We start from the raw sequence: 18,355 nt of genomic DNA, 5'->3' as shown, positions 1-18,355 counted from the left end.
TTAGTCCGGAGGGTTCAATATTGAGTTGGCCCTTAGCAGCTATAACAGCTTCACCTCTTCTGGGAAGGCCGCCCACAAGGTTTAGGAGGGTGTCTATGGGAATGACCATTCTTCCATAAAGACATGGATGAGTGAGTTTGGGGTGGAGGAACTTGTCTGGCCTGCACACAGAGTCCTGATCTCAACCCGACAGAACACCTTTGGGATGACTTAGGGCAGAGACTGCGAACCAGGCCTTCTCGTCCAACATCAGTGCCTGACCTCACAAATGCTCTTCTGCATTGCAGTGCTGCCCTGACCTGTGGAGAGGTGAAAGGGGCACAGGAAGGGGACACAGCACACTGATGATGTGGAGAAGTAAAATTATGGTGGATACTGGACAGAGCACATCCGAGACTCTGTCCCGGCCTCCCCCGCACCTCCGGGCTCCCAGCGATGTCCTCCTCTCACTCTGGTATCCCCCACAGTTTTACTCTCCTCCTCCTCCTCACCCCTGCTCGGCTCCTCCGGACCTCTCTGCCTATGGGGAGTACACTGCATGAGCCACTGACCGCCATAGTGTCCCGACCGTCTATTCAAAATGGCGCCGGGTGGCTCGATTACATTACTGCGCATGCGCCTCCAGGCTGAGCATGTACGAGCTTTCCAGAGCCCGGCTGGCTTTGGCATGGCGCATGCGCAGTTGCATGGTCGGCTTCCAGCCATCTTTTTTTACGGGGAGCCCGAAAAACAAGTTACATTTACAGGCTGCCCGTAAATCTATGGGCAGTTGGCAACACTGCTACTGGGATCAAACAGCATAGCTCCCAACTGTCCCGGATTTTGAGGGACTGTCCCCGGATTTGAAGCAAAGTCCCTCTGTCCCTCTTTCCTCCTCATTTCTCCCTCATTTTGGTTTGATCCATATAGACAGAACAAAGGAATAGTAGTAGAAAAAAAAAAGGGAAGAAGTACTTGTGGGTTTAACCAGTCATTATTTTTTGTTCAATTCCCCTTTAAGAGGGAGTGGCAGGGGGGTGTGTCCTATGCCTACATAATTTTGCTAATAGGTGTTGCTCAGGATTCGACCAGACAGTCCGAGTTTTGAACCACGTGTCCGGGTGTAAGACACATGAAACCCGGACACATTTTATTCACACCAAACTGTGGCTAACTGTCCTGGGCAGAGGGAACACTGTACTACCCCACCCGCCATCCTGCCCCCTCCACAGAGTCAGGCGTTCTGTTGATTCGCCACGCAGAGCACCAATCAGAAATGGCCAGATCCTTTGGCCACCTCCCCCATAAGGAGAGCGGGAATACCTCCATCCACCTAATTTGTGTGGATAGAGGAAACCATTTTTTTTTCCCCCATTCAGTCCACAAATCAGATGTCTTGGAGGAGTTATTGTGCTGAGGTTTATGCATGTCTGAGAGTCTTACATGTGGCACAGCATTCTAAGCCTATTTTATGGGTACAAGAATGTTCGGGATTGGCTTGCAGACAGTGTTGCCAACCCCCCCAATTGTAATTTACTGGCAAGATGCCAAAATTTACAAAACGGCTCCACTTTTTTACTGGCACTGCAAAAAAGTACCTAAAAATAGCTTTTTTGGTGCTAAACTCTGCAACTATTAGCATTTAAAGAGGAAGTAAAGGCAGGAAAAAATAAATTAAAAAAAACCCACACACCACACCCTGTAAGGCAAAGGTATAATGAGTTAGGCATACTAGCTCATTCTGAATAACTTGCCTGAGATGGAAGCCCCCCAAAGAGACTCTCGTTCTTCTCCTCCATCGCCGCCATCTATCCCAGAGTGACTTCCGGGTATCGGCACTCCGGCGCTGTGACTGGCTGGAGCCACGATGACGTCAATGGCATCATCGCCGTTAGCAGCAGCATGCTCAGACAGTGCGCATGCGCTATAGACATCGGTGCCAGTCTTTTGCAAATATCTCCTAAATCTTGTAGGTTTAGGAGATTTGTTGCACCTACAGGTAGGTCTTAATGTAGGCTCACCTGTAGGTAAAAGGTGGTCCCAGAGGGTTTACAACCACTTTAAAACGATAAGCATATAGCTAGTGCTATTAGCAATGTGTTTAATTTAAAGTTTACATGATGACCAGTGCTGCTAATCAGTGCCAACCGGTGCTGCTAATCAGTCCCAATCAGTGCCACCTCATCAGTGCCATCCAGCACTTCTAATCAGTGCCCACCAGTGCTGCTAGTCAATGCCACCTCATCAGTGCCCACCAGTGCTTATAATCAGTGCCCATCAGTGCTGCTAATCAGTGTCACCTCATCAATGCCCAACAGTGCTGCTAATCAATGCCACCTCATTAGTGCCCACCAGTGCCGCTAATCAGTGCTGCTAATCAATAACCACCAGTGCTGCTAATCAATGCCACCTCAGTGCCCACCAGTGCTGCTAATCAGTGCCCATCTGTACCACCTCAGTGCCCACCAGTGCTGCTAATCAGTGCCCACCAGTGCCGCTAATCAATGCCCACCAGTGCCACTAATCAATGCCACCTCATCAGTGCCCATCTGTGCCACCTCAGTACGCACCAGTGCTGCTAATCAATGCCCACCAGTGCCGCTAATCAATGCCCATCAGTGCCGATAATCAATGCCACCTCATCAATGCCCACCAGTGCTGCTAATCAGTGCCCACCAGTGCTGCTAATCAGTGCCACCTCATCAGTGCCCACCAGTGCCACATCAGTGCTGCTAATCAATGCCAACCAGTGCCTCAGTGTCACCTATCAGTTCTGCCTGCCATTGCCCACCAGTACCGCCGCAGTGTCATCTACCAGTGCCCATCAGTGCTACCTATCAGCGAAGGAGAAAAATTACCTGTTTGCAAACTTAAAACAAACCATGAAAAATGTTTGGGGTTTTTTCAACATTTTCAGTCTTTTTTTGTTTTGTTTTTAAGCCAAAAATAAAAAATTCCGCGGTGATTAAATACCAACAGAAATCTCTATCGGTCTCAAAAAAATGCTAAAAATTTTCTTTGGATACAGTGTTGCATGACCGCACAATTGTCATTCAAAGAGTTAGAGCACTGAAAGATGAATATTGGCCCCCGGGCAGGAACCTGAAAAAAAAAACTGTTCTCGAAAAACGCAGTGCGATTGGCTGAATCAGATTGCGAGTGCGCTGCGATTGGAGCTGTACAAAAGGAATGGGCTCAAATTGCACTGCAAAGAATCGCACGTGATTTGAACAGGAATGAGGTGCGATTCATGTCTGGATCACATGTGGTTCCCCACACTGAAATACTGAAAGTGAAAGCTAGAAGCCGATTGGTTGCCATGCACAGCTGCTCCATTTGATCACCTTGTGTATATATAATTGCAGCAGATTCTGATTGTTACAATTTTATTGTATAATTTGTGATGCAGTTTGATGGATCGGATACTTTTTACACTTCTTTATATTAATGATAATAATGGGAGAGCCGGGCTAATTGGTTGCTCCAGATTTTGGCTTCTCCGGTCTTAGTAAAATTCCCCTCAATGTGTCCATTGCGCCCCCTGGAGGCGGGTACAGGAGCCAAACTGGAGGCGGGGTCTTGGTATCTTGGCCATTACTCCCAATGACCCCTGAGCCCTCCCGTCCTGTCATCAGACCCGCCCATGTGTGGGCGGGGATCACCGTGCCGCGCAGGTGACAGGAACACCATTGGATAAGAAATAATGATATATCTGGGGGGAGGGGAAGGAGATTCCCATTGTAGAAGAAAAGCCGGTCCTGCCCGGTCCTTGTCATCACCCAATGATAAATCTGTGTTTTATTCTGTAGATGAAGTTGAGGAATTACCCAGATCGGACAGTCCCAGCAGAATCCAGTGAGAGTAACCTGAAACCACTCCCGTGCTGCGGAAGGTCAACAAGGGTCCTTTGCCAGGTACGGGAATGGAGGGGACACTTTGGGGTCTATTTATAAAAGAATCTCCAGAACTATTCGCCCAGCACTACTCCATGTACATTCGTTGTGTACGAGGGATCCAGCGGGTGTGAGGATGGGGAAAATCGAATGTTCTTCAGGTGTTTTCTCTTTGGGACGAATATTTTTCGGGATATAAATGACATAAATCAGCGGGCGCCGCCCCTCACCTGCAGATGGAACGAGCGCCAATAGATTGTGAATAGTCAGCGCTGATAACAGTGTGATAAGATGACCATTGATGGATCGGCATTCAGCAAGGACAATTTACGATCCATCTATGGCCATTACTAGTCAATCTAGTGATCAGCTCCTCCCAAACGGGACTGCCGGTAGATCTTCCCTCCATCAACAATTGTAGCCAATTGGCTGCAGCGCTGATCGGTGTATTCTGGTAGTGGAGGAGTCCCGTTGTCAGCCCGCTGATCAAAAAAGAAAAAACCCACACAATCTATGGCCAGCTTTACCAGATTCCAAGTAGATAGATGAGCCACAGAATAATAATCCCATTGATAGGTGATGATGATGATGATGACCCCATAGACTGGTGAGATGATAATCCCATAGACTGGTGATGATGATCCCATAGACTGGTGATGATGATGATCCCATAGACTGGTGATGATGAGTGATGTTTCTATAGACTGATTGGTGATGATGATGATTATAATCCCATAATCATCATCATCACCAATCTATGGAATCATCATCACCACCAGACTGGTGATGAAGATGATGGTCCCATTGATTATGGAATTATCATCATTAATCCATCAACAGTTGGTTAATTCTCCCAGAACGAATGTACATGAAGTCTCTCAAGACGAATATCTGTACACATTTTCTATCAATAGACCCGTCATGTCTGTGGGGTCGTCTGCCGCCATCTTCTGACCGATCCGTCACTTTACTAATACCGATCATCTCTTTCCTCTCCACAGCCCTGTTCAGGAGAGGATGATCCAATTTCCCGATTTCCATCCGATGATGTCATTTATGAGGTAATTAGGGGTTCTATGTGTTATTCCCGGGGGGGGGGGGCGCATCAGGAAATTCTGCCCCCTCCCCCTCAGAGTGATATTTCATTGCAGACTGACCCCTTTATACATCCCTACCTACTACTTTCTGTACAACACTGAGGGGTCACAGGCAGGGGCAGACTGACAACTCATGGGGCCCCCGGGCAATAGGAGAAGATTATGGGGCCCTCGGGCAATAGGAGATTATGGCGCCCCCAGGCAATAGATTATGGGGCCACACAGTATACACACACAGACACACAGTATACACACACACACACAGTATACACACACAGTATACACACACAGTATACACACACAGTATACACACACAATATACACACTGAAAAGGTACTGGAGATGGGGGCAGCTATAATCTTGTGATTTTTTTAAAAACACAGATTTTTACATACTGTCCCTGGTTTTATTGAGGATGGCAACCCTGATAGGGCCCCTTAGTGCCATGGGGCCCTCGGGCAGTGCCCGAGCGCTCCGAATGGTCAGTCTGCCCCTGGTCAAAGGAGATTTCCCTTCACTTCCTGTCCCAGATCCACAACAGGAAGTCACAGGAATATGTGGTTGTCCTAGGGCACGCCCTCCAAACCGTTCAGTGATGTCCAATTTGTGTATAAAAATTACCAGCCGGAAAAAATTCATGAATGAATAAACCCGCACATCAGAGCCCCCCTGATCAGGGTCCCAATGTTCTCCTTATATCAGAGTCCTCATCAATGTCCCCCATATGGGGGTCCCCCTCATAGGGTCCCTTCTTCAGTAACCCCCCCTACATCCAGGTCCCCATCAGAGTTCCCCCTTACATCAGGGCCCCCATCAGAGTCCCCCCTTACCTCAGAGTCCCGATATCAGAGTCCCTCCTTACCTCAGGGCTCCCCCTTACATCAGGGCCCCCCCAATAGAGTCCCTGTTTTAGTAACCCCCTCACATCCAGGTGCCCCTTACATCAGGGTCCCTGGCAGAGTCTCCCCTTACACTATGAGGAGGGGCGGTAATTACACTAGGAGGAGTATAGTTATGTGAAGGACACAACCTGATTGTAGCAGTGGGACGCCTCCATCCCTGATTTGTATGAAACAACAGAAGAGGAAGGAAGGGGACGTTGTGTGAGGCCGGTCACTGAATGGATTTCTTATTCAAATCATTCATAAAATGATTTATTAATTACAAATCACGTTGTAAAGAGTGTCAGTCTGTGATACAGGACACAATGTACTATGATACACTTGTATGAGTATATAGTTATTATACATAATACAACATGATTATCATTACAGTTACATAAAAACACTCATCCATTCATGAAAATCCAATGAACATGATCGATCGATTGCTCATGGTGAGCCGAGCTTGTCTGGGCATCAGATCGATGTGTACCCGACGCACGTTTCATGGCTCACGCCAATCATCAGGAGTGCTCTGAAATGAATATCTATAAATATGGGATATCCTTTAAGCGGAGAACAATCTCTCAAAATAAAAGGTGTGTAATTTACAATACAGCCCAATGGTGATGACCCCCAACCTGTGTCCAAGGGAAGACGGGGGATAGGGATGATGATCTCCCCCCCGGGGCTGAGGTGAGGAATCCCATCCAGAGACAGCAGCCAGGTGAAGACCAGATCACCACCATGTGAATCTGGTGTCTGCTTAACAATCCACACACTGCTCTGGAAGGGTATGGAGATGAGCCCATGTGAAATAAATGTATTACTTAATAGGATCAGTGATGTAAAACTAAAACGAACCCAAAGAAATGTTGTAGTGAGTCAAACTCAATTACCTTGTGTGCGGTTCTGAGGCCACAGACATGCCTGGACTCCTACTTATGTGAATGGTCCGTGTGAAATGGTCAGCTGACCAGCCCGAGCAGCTTGTATAAGGAACAACCCCCAGAACTTTGGAACATCGGGAACGCTCGGATCCAAATAAGAAACCCCACTGAAGTCTATGGGACCCGAACATGAAAAATCAAAAGTGCTCATTTTTAAGGTTTATATGCAATTGGGCATATAATGGTTACGGGGGTCTGGGTACTGTTCTGGGGGATATGTATCAATGAAAAAAAAAGTTTGTAAAAATTTTTTATTTTTAAATGAGCAGTGATTTATTGATGCTTAAAATGAAAGCATAAACTTGAAAAATTCCTTTCAATATAGAGCCTGGGGGTCCCCTTAGTCCATCTGTAAAGTGGTGCATCTGTACTGTGTATAGAAGGTGCTGCAGCAATAATTGCATTTATAAAGCCCAAAAATGACACTTTCCCTGCAAGCTTTCTTTATTTTGTAAGCAATAGCTTTGAGAGCCAGTGTGTATGATGAGGCCACAGTGTAGGGCACTGGGAACAAGATTGGAGATTTTTTGGATAAATTATGGTGTCTCTACCACAGACTTTGGATTTCTACTTCTGTAACGGGTGCAAAAAAAATGTTCTTTGGGGGTCAGTGGCACCTTCACACTGTAACCCTATAGAGGTGCTCTTGATGAAAGCAAGAATTGGCCTCACTGACAAAAATTGCAAAGATATGCACCTGTCAAACAGGTGTGGAAAAATTGGTCTTTGGGTGTTGATTGTGCCCATGAAACCTACACCAAAAACATTCTTCCAGATAAAATCAACACCCACAACACTAGGCAGCCTAGAAGTCCTGCAGAGGTCCCACATCCCAAAAACACTTAATCTGCGACATCGGCATCAGGGGCTTTGGAACTGCTGGTAATCCAGGACTGATTCATTTTTGAGAAAAGTCAGACGGTCCATGGAGTCTGTGGACAGACGCATTCTATGATCAGTAACAAAACCTCCGGCAGCACTGAATGCCCATTCAGAAAGCATGCTGGATGCAGGGCAGCCCAGCAGTTCAGTAGCATTCTGGGCATGTTCTGGCCAGTGGTCTATTCTCATGACCCAGTAACCCAGTGGATCGTCGACTGAAAAGCTCTCCATCTCTGTTTTTGCCCCTAGATAATCATCCACCATGTGATGCAGAAGCTGCCAATGAGATGTGGAAGCTGACAGCCCAGCATTTCTGAAATGCATCACTTAGGCGGCTGCCTTCTCCGCAGCTCCTCTCTTGAAAAACCGAAGCCTCAAAATGATGTTTTCTATTTTTATTTTTTTTATTTAAATTTTATTGATTTTTACATTTAAAAATTACAAGCAGGGAGAGTATCAAAAAGGAAAATATTATAAAACGAAACCAACAGGCCACAAATACAATAAAAAGAAAACATATGAAGGAAACAAATGTTCTTTACAGTACGATCCGTGGCCTATTACCCCACTTGCTTACCATCCTTCTATTTCCTATCTTCCCTCCTCGCCGTTTTCCCGAAATATACCCTAACCCCCCCGTCCCCACCTCCCCCTATGTTTGTTGGCCCTTCCTCCTCTATTTATTCTACTAATACCTGGATGTAAGTTTCTGTCCTTTTGAATGATCTCCATTTTTTCCATACTGCCCAATATTTGTTCATTTGGTTGTTCTCCATTTTGACTAAATATTCCATATTATTAATATGTTCAATTCTCTGCACCCATTCTCTAATATTGGGTTTATTAACTTGTGTCCAATTTACCGCTATCAAGGCTTTTGCCGCATTAAGCAAATAAACTACCAGTGAGTTCATTTTTCTTTTTTCCTTATTATTTTTCGTTTGTAAATGACTACTTATTTCCTCTACTCCATAGAACAAACATTTCAGCGGGCTGCATGGTATTTTTTCTCCGGTTATTATTTCAATGTAGGCTAAAATCTCTTGCCAATGTAGCTTTATCTCTGGACATTCCCACCAAATGTGAAGTGCTGTTCATTGAGACCCCAATCTCCCACATGCACCTTTTCATCTTCTTCAATTGGACCCTTTAGACCAGAACCAAAATCATTAGTACGTCTTTGTATTAATAACCTAGACATGTATTCTGCTGGCGTGTGCTCAGACTAGACATGTATTCTGCTGGCGTGTGCTCAGACTAGACATGTATTCTGCTGGCGTGTGCTCAGACTAGACATGTATTCTGCTGGCGTGTGCTCAGACTAGACATGTATTCTGCTGGCGTGTGCTCAGACTAGACATGTATTCTGCTGGCGTGTGCTCAGACTAGACATGTATTCTGCTGGCGTGTGCTCAGACTAGACATGTATTCTGCTGGCGTGTGCTCAGACTGCTCACTAGGTGTTTCATTTGATTGTAAGGGTATCTTATATGGCCTTATCATTCCAAATGGGCTTAAAGCTTCTTTTGTGGGTGTGATGTACATACTGGTCACAGCTGCTAGTAGGCAATACATCCAATTATTTTTACCTGTTTCTTCCATAGCTTTTCTCAGTTTGCTTTTTAGAATGCCATTATGTCTTTCTACCAATCCAGCTGATTGGGGATGATAGGCACAATGGTATTTCCCTTTAATTCTCATCACTTCTGTCAAATGTTCTATATTTTTAATTACAAAATGAGGTCCATTATCACTGTCTGTGCATCTGCACTTCCTGTCGGGAATATCTCCACCCATTTGGTCAGGGTGCCTGGTTACCAAACAATATTTCTTCCTTTAACATTCGTGTAATTCAATAAAATCCATGCAAATGTGTTGGAATGGATATTGCTGTATGGGGGAACTTCCCTTTCTGTGGTCTTATGCCTCCCTGAGCCATTATGTCTTGAACATATAATGCATTGACAGCAAAAAAGTTGTTTTAGTAGTTAGTGAAGCCATAGACTGTACATACCTTAAATAAACATCTCAGTCATCCCCCTGTTTGACACATGAGTTACTCCATGTGTCAATACTGCTGCATATCAGTAAGGACTGTATGATCTATCTCTATGGATTTCTCGTTCTGTCATTATTTTATGTGTTTCTTGTGCCGCTATTTTGGCAGCCTCATCTGCCCTTTTATTCCCCTTTATGATGGGGTCTGTATATTTTGTGTGTGCTTGACATTTGCCGATTATAAAATCTTTTGGTAACTGTATTGCATCTAGGAACTCTAGAATGAAGGCCGTGTGTGAAATTGGTTTACCACTGGAGGTGACCATCCCCCTGTTTTTCCATTGTTGTGCAAAATAATGTACTGTTGAAAAGGCATATTGACTGTCAGTGTATATGGTTACGGATTTTCCTTCTGACAGTATGCATGCTCTTGTCAGTGCTACAAGTTCTGCAACTTGTGTTTTGGTAGTGGCCCCGCTTCCAAAATCTCATCCTGTGTCACTACTACATATCCAGCTGCATTTGTGCCATCTGGATTTTTCTTACTAGAACCAGGTTTTAAAACTATTCAAATTCAATTTCAAAACTATTCAGATTTGATTAGAGAGCTATTGGAATTCTAATTTCATCTGAAATTTTGTTTCGTTATTTCGGATTAGTTTACATTTCGATAAATGAACTGCACGTGTCTACCCGTCAGAGACCTGCAACATCTGTAGATGCACAGCAACCTGAGACCTCCATACCTGCGATGTCTGTGTGCCTAGATGTGCCGCATTTCCATGCCGGGTCCTGAATAGGGATGGCCAAACTATTCGCCCGGCGGTCGGTTTGCGGTGAATTTCGGCTGTTCGCGGTCTGCCCAATCGGCGGACTATTGCCGCTGTTCGCCCGGTGGACTTCCGTGTTTACTGTGTAAAATAACTTTGACCTATGATGACACATCCATCATGGGGTACAGGACAGCCAATTGAGACATTACAGCACATGGACACTTAGACATTCCCCCTAACTTATAAATAAACCCGATCCGGCGGCCATTTTACATTCTTTCTACTGTCACTATAGGGAGAGGTTGCTGTGTGGAGCAGGGAGAGACAGCAGTGACCCAAATCGCTAGCTATTACATCCACAAAAGTTATTTTAAGGACTGGTATGGTATAGGTGTAGTTCAGGATATAGGTTTAAGGCACTGCTATTCAAGTCATTGTTGCAGCAGATTGTCTTTTGTCAGTGCTGAGAGAGGGACAGATAGGACGCTGTGTGTTGCAAGAGAGGGGCAGTCAGTTTAATCATTAGCTGTTACTCTTAGGTCCACAAAAGTCCTTTTCAGGACTGGTATGGTGTAGTAGTACAGGATATAGTTTTGAGTGCTATTCAAGTTATTGTTGCAGCAGCCTGTGTTTTGTCAGTTTAAATAGGGACAGATAGGAAGCTGTGTGTGGCAGTGAGAGACAGTCAGTTTAATCAGTAGCTGTTACTATTAGGTCCACAAAGGTCCTTTTCAAGACTGGTATGGTAATAGGGTTGTACACATATAATATCCTTTCTTCCAACTATAGAAAGAATATTATACTTGACCGCTGACCTTCTGCTGCAGTAATCCTTTATGAGTAAAGGGACTGAGGTACAGTCTGCTAATCACAACCTACTAGTTCCACAAAGGTCCGTCTAAGGACTGGTAAGGTATAGTGTACTACAGTATATAGGGTTGAGTGAGGTACAGTCTGCTAATCACAACCTATTAGTTCCACAAAGGTCCTTATTAGGACTGGTAAGGTATAGCGTACTAGAGTATATAGGGTTGAGTGAGGTACAGTCTGCTAATCCTTAAGGACTGGCATAGGTCCACAATATATAGGGTTGAGGTGCACTACTGCTGACTGCTGCCCTATTCTGCAGCAGACCTTTATCAGTATAGGGACTGAGGTACAGTCTGCTAATCACAACCTACTAGTTCCACAAAGGTCCTTCTAAGGACTGGTAAGGTATAGTGTACTACAGTATATAGGGTTGAGTGAGGTACAGTCTGCTAATCACAACCTACTAGTTCCACAAAGGTCCTTATAAGGACTGGTAAGGTATAGTGTACTATAGTATATAGGGTTGAGTGAGGTACAGTCTGCTAATCCTTAAGGACTGGTATAGGTCCACAATATATAGGGTTGAGGTGCACTACTGCTGACTTCTGCCCTTCTGCTGTAGTAGTCCTTTATCAGTATAGGGACTGAGGTACAGTCTGTTAATCACAACCTACTAGTTCCACAAAGGTCCTTCTAAGGACTGGTAAGGTATAGCGTACTAGAGTATATAGGGTTGAGTGAGGTACAGTCTGCTAATCCTTAAGGACTGTTATAGGTCCACAATATATAGGGTTGAGGTGCACTACTGCTGACTGCTGCCCTATTCTGCAGCAGTCCTTTATCAGTATAGGGACTGAGGTACAGTCTGCAAATCACAACCTACTAGTTCCACAAAGGTCCTTATAAGGACTGGTAAGGTATAGTGTACTACAGTATATAGGGTTGAGTGAGGTACAGTCTGCCAATCCTTAAGGACTGGTATAGGTCCACAATATATAGGGTTGAGGTGCACTACTGCTGACTTCTGCTCTTCTGCTTCAGTAGTCCTTTATGAGTATAGGGACTGAGGTACAGTCTGCTAATCACAACCTACTAGTTCCACAAAGGTCCTTATAAGGACTGGTAAGGTATAGTGTACTACAGTATATAGGGTTGAGTGAAGTACAGTCTGCTAATCCTTAAGGACTGGTATAGGTCCACAATATATAGGGTTGAGGTGCACTACTGCTGACTGCTGCCCTATTCTGCAGCAGACCTTTATCAGTATAGGGACTGAGGTACAGTCTGCTAATCACAACCTACTAGTTCCAGAAAGGTCCTTCTAAGGACTGGTAAGGTATAGTATACTACAGTATATAGTGTTGAGTGAGGTACAGTCTGCTAATCACAACCTACTAGTTCCAGAAAGGTCCTTATAAGGACTGGTAAGGTATAGTGTACTACAGTATATGGGGATGAGTGAGGTACAGTCTGCTAATCCGTAAGGACTGGTATAGGTCCACAATATATAGGGTTGAGGTGCACTACTGCTGACTGCTGCCCTATTCTGCAGCAGACCTTTATCAGTATAGGGACTGAGGTACAGTCTGCTAATCACAACCTACTAGTTCCACAAAGGTCCCTCTAAGGACTGGTAAGGTATAGTGTACTACAGTATATAGGGTTGAGTGAGGTACAGTCTGCTAATCACAACCTACTAGTTCCACAAAGGTCCTTCTAAGGACTGGTAAGGTATAGTGTACTACAGTATATAGGGTTGAGTGAGGTACAGTCTGCTAATCACAACCTACTAGTTCCACAAAGGTCCTTATAAGGACTGGTAAGGTATAGTGTACTACAGTATATAGGGTTGAGTGAGGTACAGTCTGCTAATCCTTAAGGACTGGTATAGGTCCACAATATATAGGGTTGAGGTGCACTACTGCTGACTTCTGCCCTTCTGCTGCAGTAGTCCTTTATGAGTATAGGGACTGAGGTACAGTCTGCTAATCACAACCTACTAGTTCCACAAAGGTCCTTATAAGGACTGGTAAGGTATAGTGTACTACAGTATATAGGGTTGAGTGAGGTACAGTCTGCTAATCCTTAAGGACTGGTATAGGTCCACAATATATAGGGTTGAGGTGCACTACTGCTGACTGCTGCCCTTCTGCTGCAGTAGTCCTTTATGAGTATAGGGACTGAGGTACAGTCTGCTAATCACAACCTACTAGTTCCACAAAGGTCCTTCTAAAGACTGGTAAGGTATAGCATACTAGAGTATATAGGGTTGAGTGAGGTACAGTCTGCTAATCCTTAAGGACTGGTATAGGTCCACAATATATAGGGTTGAGGTGCACTACTGCTGACTTCTGCCCTTCTGCTGCAGTAGTCCTTTATCAGTATAGGGACTGAGGTACAGTCTGCTAATCACAACCTACTAGTTCCACAAAGGTCCTTCTAAGAACTGGTAAGGTATAGCGTACTAGAGTATATAGAGTTGAGTGAGGTACAGTCTGCTAATCCTTAAGGACTGGTATAGGTCCACAATATATAGGGTTGAGGTGCACTACTGCTGACTTCTGCCCTTCTGCTGCAGTAGTCCTTTATCAGTATAGGGACTGAGGTACAGTCTGCTAATCACAACCTACTAGTTCCACAAAGGTCCTTATAAGGACTGGTAAGGTATAGTGTACTACAGTATATAGGGTTGAGTGAGGAACAGTCTGCTAATCACAACCTAATAGTTTCACAAAGCTCCTTAAGGACTGGTATAGGTGTACTATTTGGTGTGCAGAATATAGTTGTGTAATACACGTATAAAATACTTGCACATACTTGACTTCCTCCTGGGGCTGCTTATTATGAGGGGCTCCCACCATCCCTGTGCTGTGTTGACTTCCTCATGGGGCTGTACCTCTGTTGTGCATATTATGAGGGGCTCCCACCATCCCTGTGCTATGCTCATTATGAGGGGCTCCCACCATCCCTGTGCTATGCTGACTTCCTCCTGGGGCTGCTTATTATGAGGGGCTCCCACCCCTCCCTGTGCTATGCTGACTTCCTCCTGGGGCTGTACCTCTGCTGTGCATATTATGAGGGGCTCCCACCATCCCTGTGCTATGCTCATTATGAGGGGCCCCCACCATCCCTGTGCTATGCTGACTTACTCCTGGGGCTACTTACGGTGCAGGTGTCAGTGCTGTATATCACGGTGCTGGTGTTAGTGCTTTATATCACGGTGCTGGTGTCAGTGCTTTATGTCACGCTGCTGATGTCAGTGCTCTCTATCACGGTGCTGTAGGGTGACCACATTTCCAAACTGGCATTCAGGGACAATTTTGCCATGGACCGTGGGGGGGGGGGGGCACCACGACACGAATGTAGTCTCAGGGTTGACGGCGTATTCAGAAGTGGGGATTTGTTGGGTGAATGGATGGTGCTAGCACTGAAATCATTCTGACATCATGCTTGGTATGGTGTCAGGATGATCAAATCACATTATTTCTATTACTACATTGTAATATAAAATGAAATAGTTCAACTCACCATAACGCAGAGGGAACCCTGAGCTTGCCATTTGCCACCAGATGCTGCTTGTCACTTGCCACTGTCTCCTGCCACCAGATTCTGGTTGTCACTTGCCACTGTCTCCTGCCACCAGATGCCACTTGTCACTGTCTCCTGCCACCAGATTCCACTTGCCACTGTCTCCTGCCACCAGAGGCTGCTTTTCACTTGCCACCGTTGCTTGCCACCAGATGACGCGTGTCACTTGCCACCATCACCTGCCACCAGATGAAGCGTGTCACTTGTCACTTGCTGCCAGAGAGAGAGCAGGGAGAGAGAGAGGGGGCAGGGGTGACAGGGAGAAAGAGGGGGGACAGGGAGAGAGAGGGGGCAGGGAGAGAGGAGGGACAGGGAGAAAGAGGGGGAGAGGGAGGGGGACAAGGAGAGAGAGGGAGGGGGACAGGGAGAGAGAGGGGAGAGATAGAGAGGGGAGAGGGGACAGAGAGAGAGAGGCGGGACATGGAGAGAGAGGGGACAGGGAGAAAGAGGGGGGCAGGGAGAGAGAGGGACAGGGAGAAAGAGGGGGGCAGGGAGAGAGAGGGGGACAGGGAGAAAGAAGGGGCAGAGAGAGAGGGGGGGAGGGGAGAGAGAATGGGGGCAGGGAGACAGAGGGGGAGGGGAGAGAGGGGGACAGGGAGACGGAGGGGAGAGAGGGGGACAGGGAGACAGAGGGGGAGGGGAGAGAGAGGGAGGGGGACAGGGAGAGGGAGAGGGAGGGGGGCAGGGTCTGGTTAGTGACAGACAGTGCTTAGCTCACTCACTTGAATGGTCCAGGTAGGGGGTGCTCACAGTCAGCGGCTTCCCGGTGAGTGTCACAAGCTTGCCCAGGCAGGCATGCTGGATGGAGCAGTGTACGGATCTCCCCTCGGAGGATGGAACGGCAGCGGCCGTCGGAGGACTTCTGTCCCTGCCCACCACCAGCGTGACCTATCAGTCACCTATCACAGTAGCCAAAGAAAGTGCTCCAAGGCTCTGTGCTACAGGTGGTGGGCGGGCCAGCAACAGTAAGAAGCCGCCCTCAGGACTCAGGAGGAGGAGATACAGAAGACGCTCTCTGGCTGCTCTCTCTCTCTCTCTCTGCTGCTGCGGCGGGTGGGTGGACTCAGAGCGCTGTTTCCAGACGCAAGGCGGGGCGGCCCTAGCAACCAGTTAGGCAATTTTTATTGCCACAGCTGTGTGTGTCCTTAGTTCATTCCGGGACACTGTATTGTCCCGGAATGAAGGTGCCCGGGACACGGGACACAGATATAAATTAAGGGAGAATCCCGGGCAATCCGGGACACGTGGGCACCCTACGGTGCTGGTGTCAGATGACTCTATCACGGTGCAGGTGTCATTGCTGTATGTCACGCTGCTGGTGATCATCTCCTGCACCCTCTTCTTTGCCTACCCTGACCTTCCCTCTCCTCCATTGCCTTCATGCGCTCCACAGTCCTGAATTGTCACAACAATTTCACATATAAAAAAAGAATGCTTGTAGTTATCGATCCCAAATTCACCTCATACATGTGTTATGTCATTGGCCATGTGGTGGGACTATGTGTGCACAACTAGTAATTATTTTGTGGCTGCAAATTTGACCTGTACGTTTTATAAAGTTCGCCTCCCATTGAAGTCAATGGGGCCCGCCGCGAACGTTACGGTTCGCAAACTATCGGCCGCGTTCGCGTTTCACATTCGCGAAACGTCCCGTCGGAAGTTCGCCCATCACTAGTCCTGAAGCCCCCGGGGCACATCTGCGCTCGCATGGAAGGCACCAGGAGCACCAAGCTATTCTCTGCTAGACACAGAAAGTCAGAAACACGTCCTGAAAAAAATATTTTAAAACTAGTTACAGACTTTGGACGTGCTACACATGCCCCAGAAAGTGTCATTATTGTACACAGGACATATGTAGCATGTCCAGTCTCTTTTTCCTGCTGCTGGGACCCCCTCAGTATACAGCAATTGTTGGATGTGTTTAATCAAAGCCGCATTACTGTATACTCAGAGAAGGTGTCAGCAGATCTAGCTGATAAAAAAAGCGTCCGACTCTCTCTTTATAAACAACACAATTCCAGACTCCATTATACAAACATACAATGTTACATATTGTTACTTTTATATCTTTCTGTTCATTCCTCTGCAGATCAAAGGGAAGAACTTAGATCTGCAAAGGATGTTGGTTAAAGCAAGTTTTTTATTTATTTTTTACTCTTTTCAACTATTATTTTCCTGCTGATTTATTTATTTTATTTTATTTTTTATTATCTGTTCATTTTCAAACTTTTTGGGGTTTTTTTTGTTAATATTTTTACACATTTTGCATTTAAGCCTAGGTTCACACTGGGCACCGCATGTGAATCGCACCGCACTCCTGTGTAAGTCAAATGCGATTCTATTCAGTGATGGCTCAAATTGCATCGCATCCGCATCAGAAAGGTGCAGTCACCCTTTTTTCTTTAGCCACACCGGAGTCGGGTGGCGTGGTGGGCGTTTATACCCATGTGATTCGTTTCATACAAACGCACTGTGCTTGTCACCTGCTTTTGGGGTGTTGTTAACTTTTAATTGGACAGTGCGATGCGATGCAGGAAAAGCACGGGGAGGGGGGAGGGGGTCGCTGCATTTCCCGCACCGCATCAATGTGAACCTGGGCTAAAAACGCACATTAAATAAAAAAGAAACATTTTATTTAATTTATAAATAACTTGCGATACTTTGTACCAGAATCCTAATTTTAGTGTCAATTTAAACGGGACAAATTACAGAATAAAATTCACACATTTATTGTTCAGTAACAATATTTATTTTTATAATAACGCTGCTCAAAAAAAAAAGTGTGTTTTGTTTTGTTGCATTTCATTGTGTATGGATTGCGAAAAAGAAATAATTGTAATAATAATATATATAGGTGTGAGAGGGGGAGGGGTTAAATATATTTGTGTAGGAGGAAAGGGGAGGAGCCAGGTGCAAATAATTCTCCTATTGGGTGAAGGTCCGCTGTAGGTAACCTTCTTCTTCCTTTTCTACCAGGAGTTTGATCCGTGACTCCGCCCTCTCCAGGACGCTACCATCCTCTGATTGGCTCTTCATTGATCTGCAAAGCTCTTCAGGGACCGACTTTCCGGAAATGACGCGCTGGCTTATAACGCTTTACTAACATTTCTTTTATTACATAATAAAATTTATATCTGATGAATACAGATCGGCGTTCGTTGTGTCTTTTCTATCTGCTCGGAGTTCAGAATGTTCTTTGACATAAATGTGAGATGGTTCCATGCTGATTATACAAAGAACAGGAAATAACAGCACAAGGGACAGAATGGAATGAAGGTGATCAGATATCATCACATGAAGAATACATCAATCCACGGGGGGGGGGGGGGGGGGGGGGGGGCATCTCCCGCTATTGTGCAGGTTGAACAATCATCTAATCATCTGTCAAGGCACAGTACTTCACAAAAGTAAGTACACCCCTAGGTGACATTTGTGTAAATCTTTTCTCCTCTCTTTTCATGTGACAACACTGAAGAAATGACACTTGTCTACAATGTAAAGTAG

The 18,355-nt window shown here is 45.7% G+C and overlaps 1 protein-coding gene across 2 annotated transcripts in view; it reads left to right on the top strand.

The window, feature by feature from the left end:
* Positions 1-17,997, top strand: part of LOC143997799 (uncharacterized) — a 60,047-nt gene extending 42,050 nt beyond the window's left edge. For both annotated transcript variants that reach the window (XM_077493605.1, XM_077493604.1), the window contains 3 exons: positions 3,789-3,893; positions 4,874-4,933; positions 17,828-17,997. In XM_077493605.1, coding sequence (XP_077349731.1) covers positions 3,789-3,893; positions 4,874-4,933; positions 17,828-17,842 — 180 coding nt within the window. In that variant the 3' untranslated portion in view covers positions 17,843-17,997. The remainder of the gene's footprint in view (positions 1-3,788; positions 3,894-4,873; positions 4,934-17,827) is intronic.
* Positions 17,998-18,355: the final 358 nt, after the last annotated feature.

The sequence above is a fragment of the Lithobates pipiens genome, unplaced genomic scaffold, assembly GCF_037356315.1.
Source record: "Lithobates pipiens isolate NorthernLeopardFrog02 unplaced genomic scaffold, aLitPip1_a1.2 Scaffold_19, whole genome shotgun sequence".
Classification (NCBI taxonomy): Eukaryota; Metazoa; Chordata; class Amphibia; order Anura; family Ranidae; genus Lithobates; species Lithobates pipiens.
Note: the sequence above shows the minus strand (reverse complement) of the source record. Positions and strands in the feature narration are given on the sequence as shown.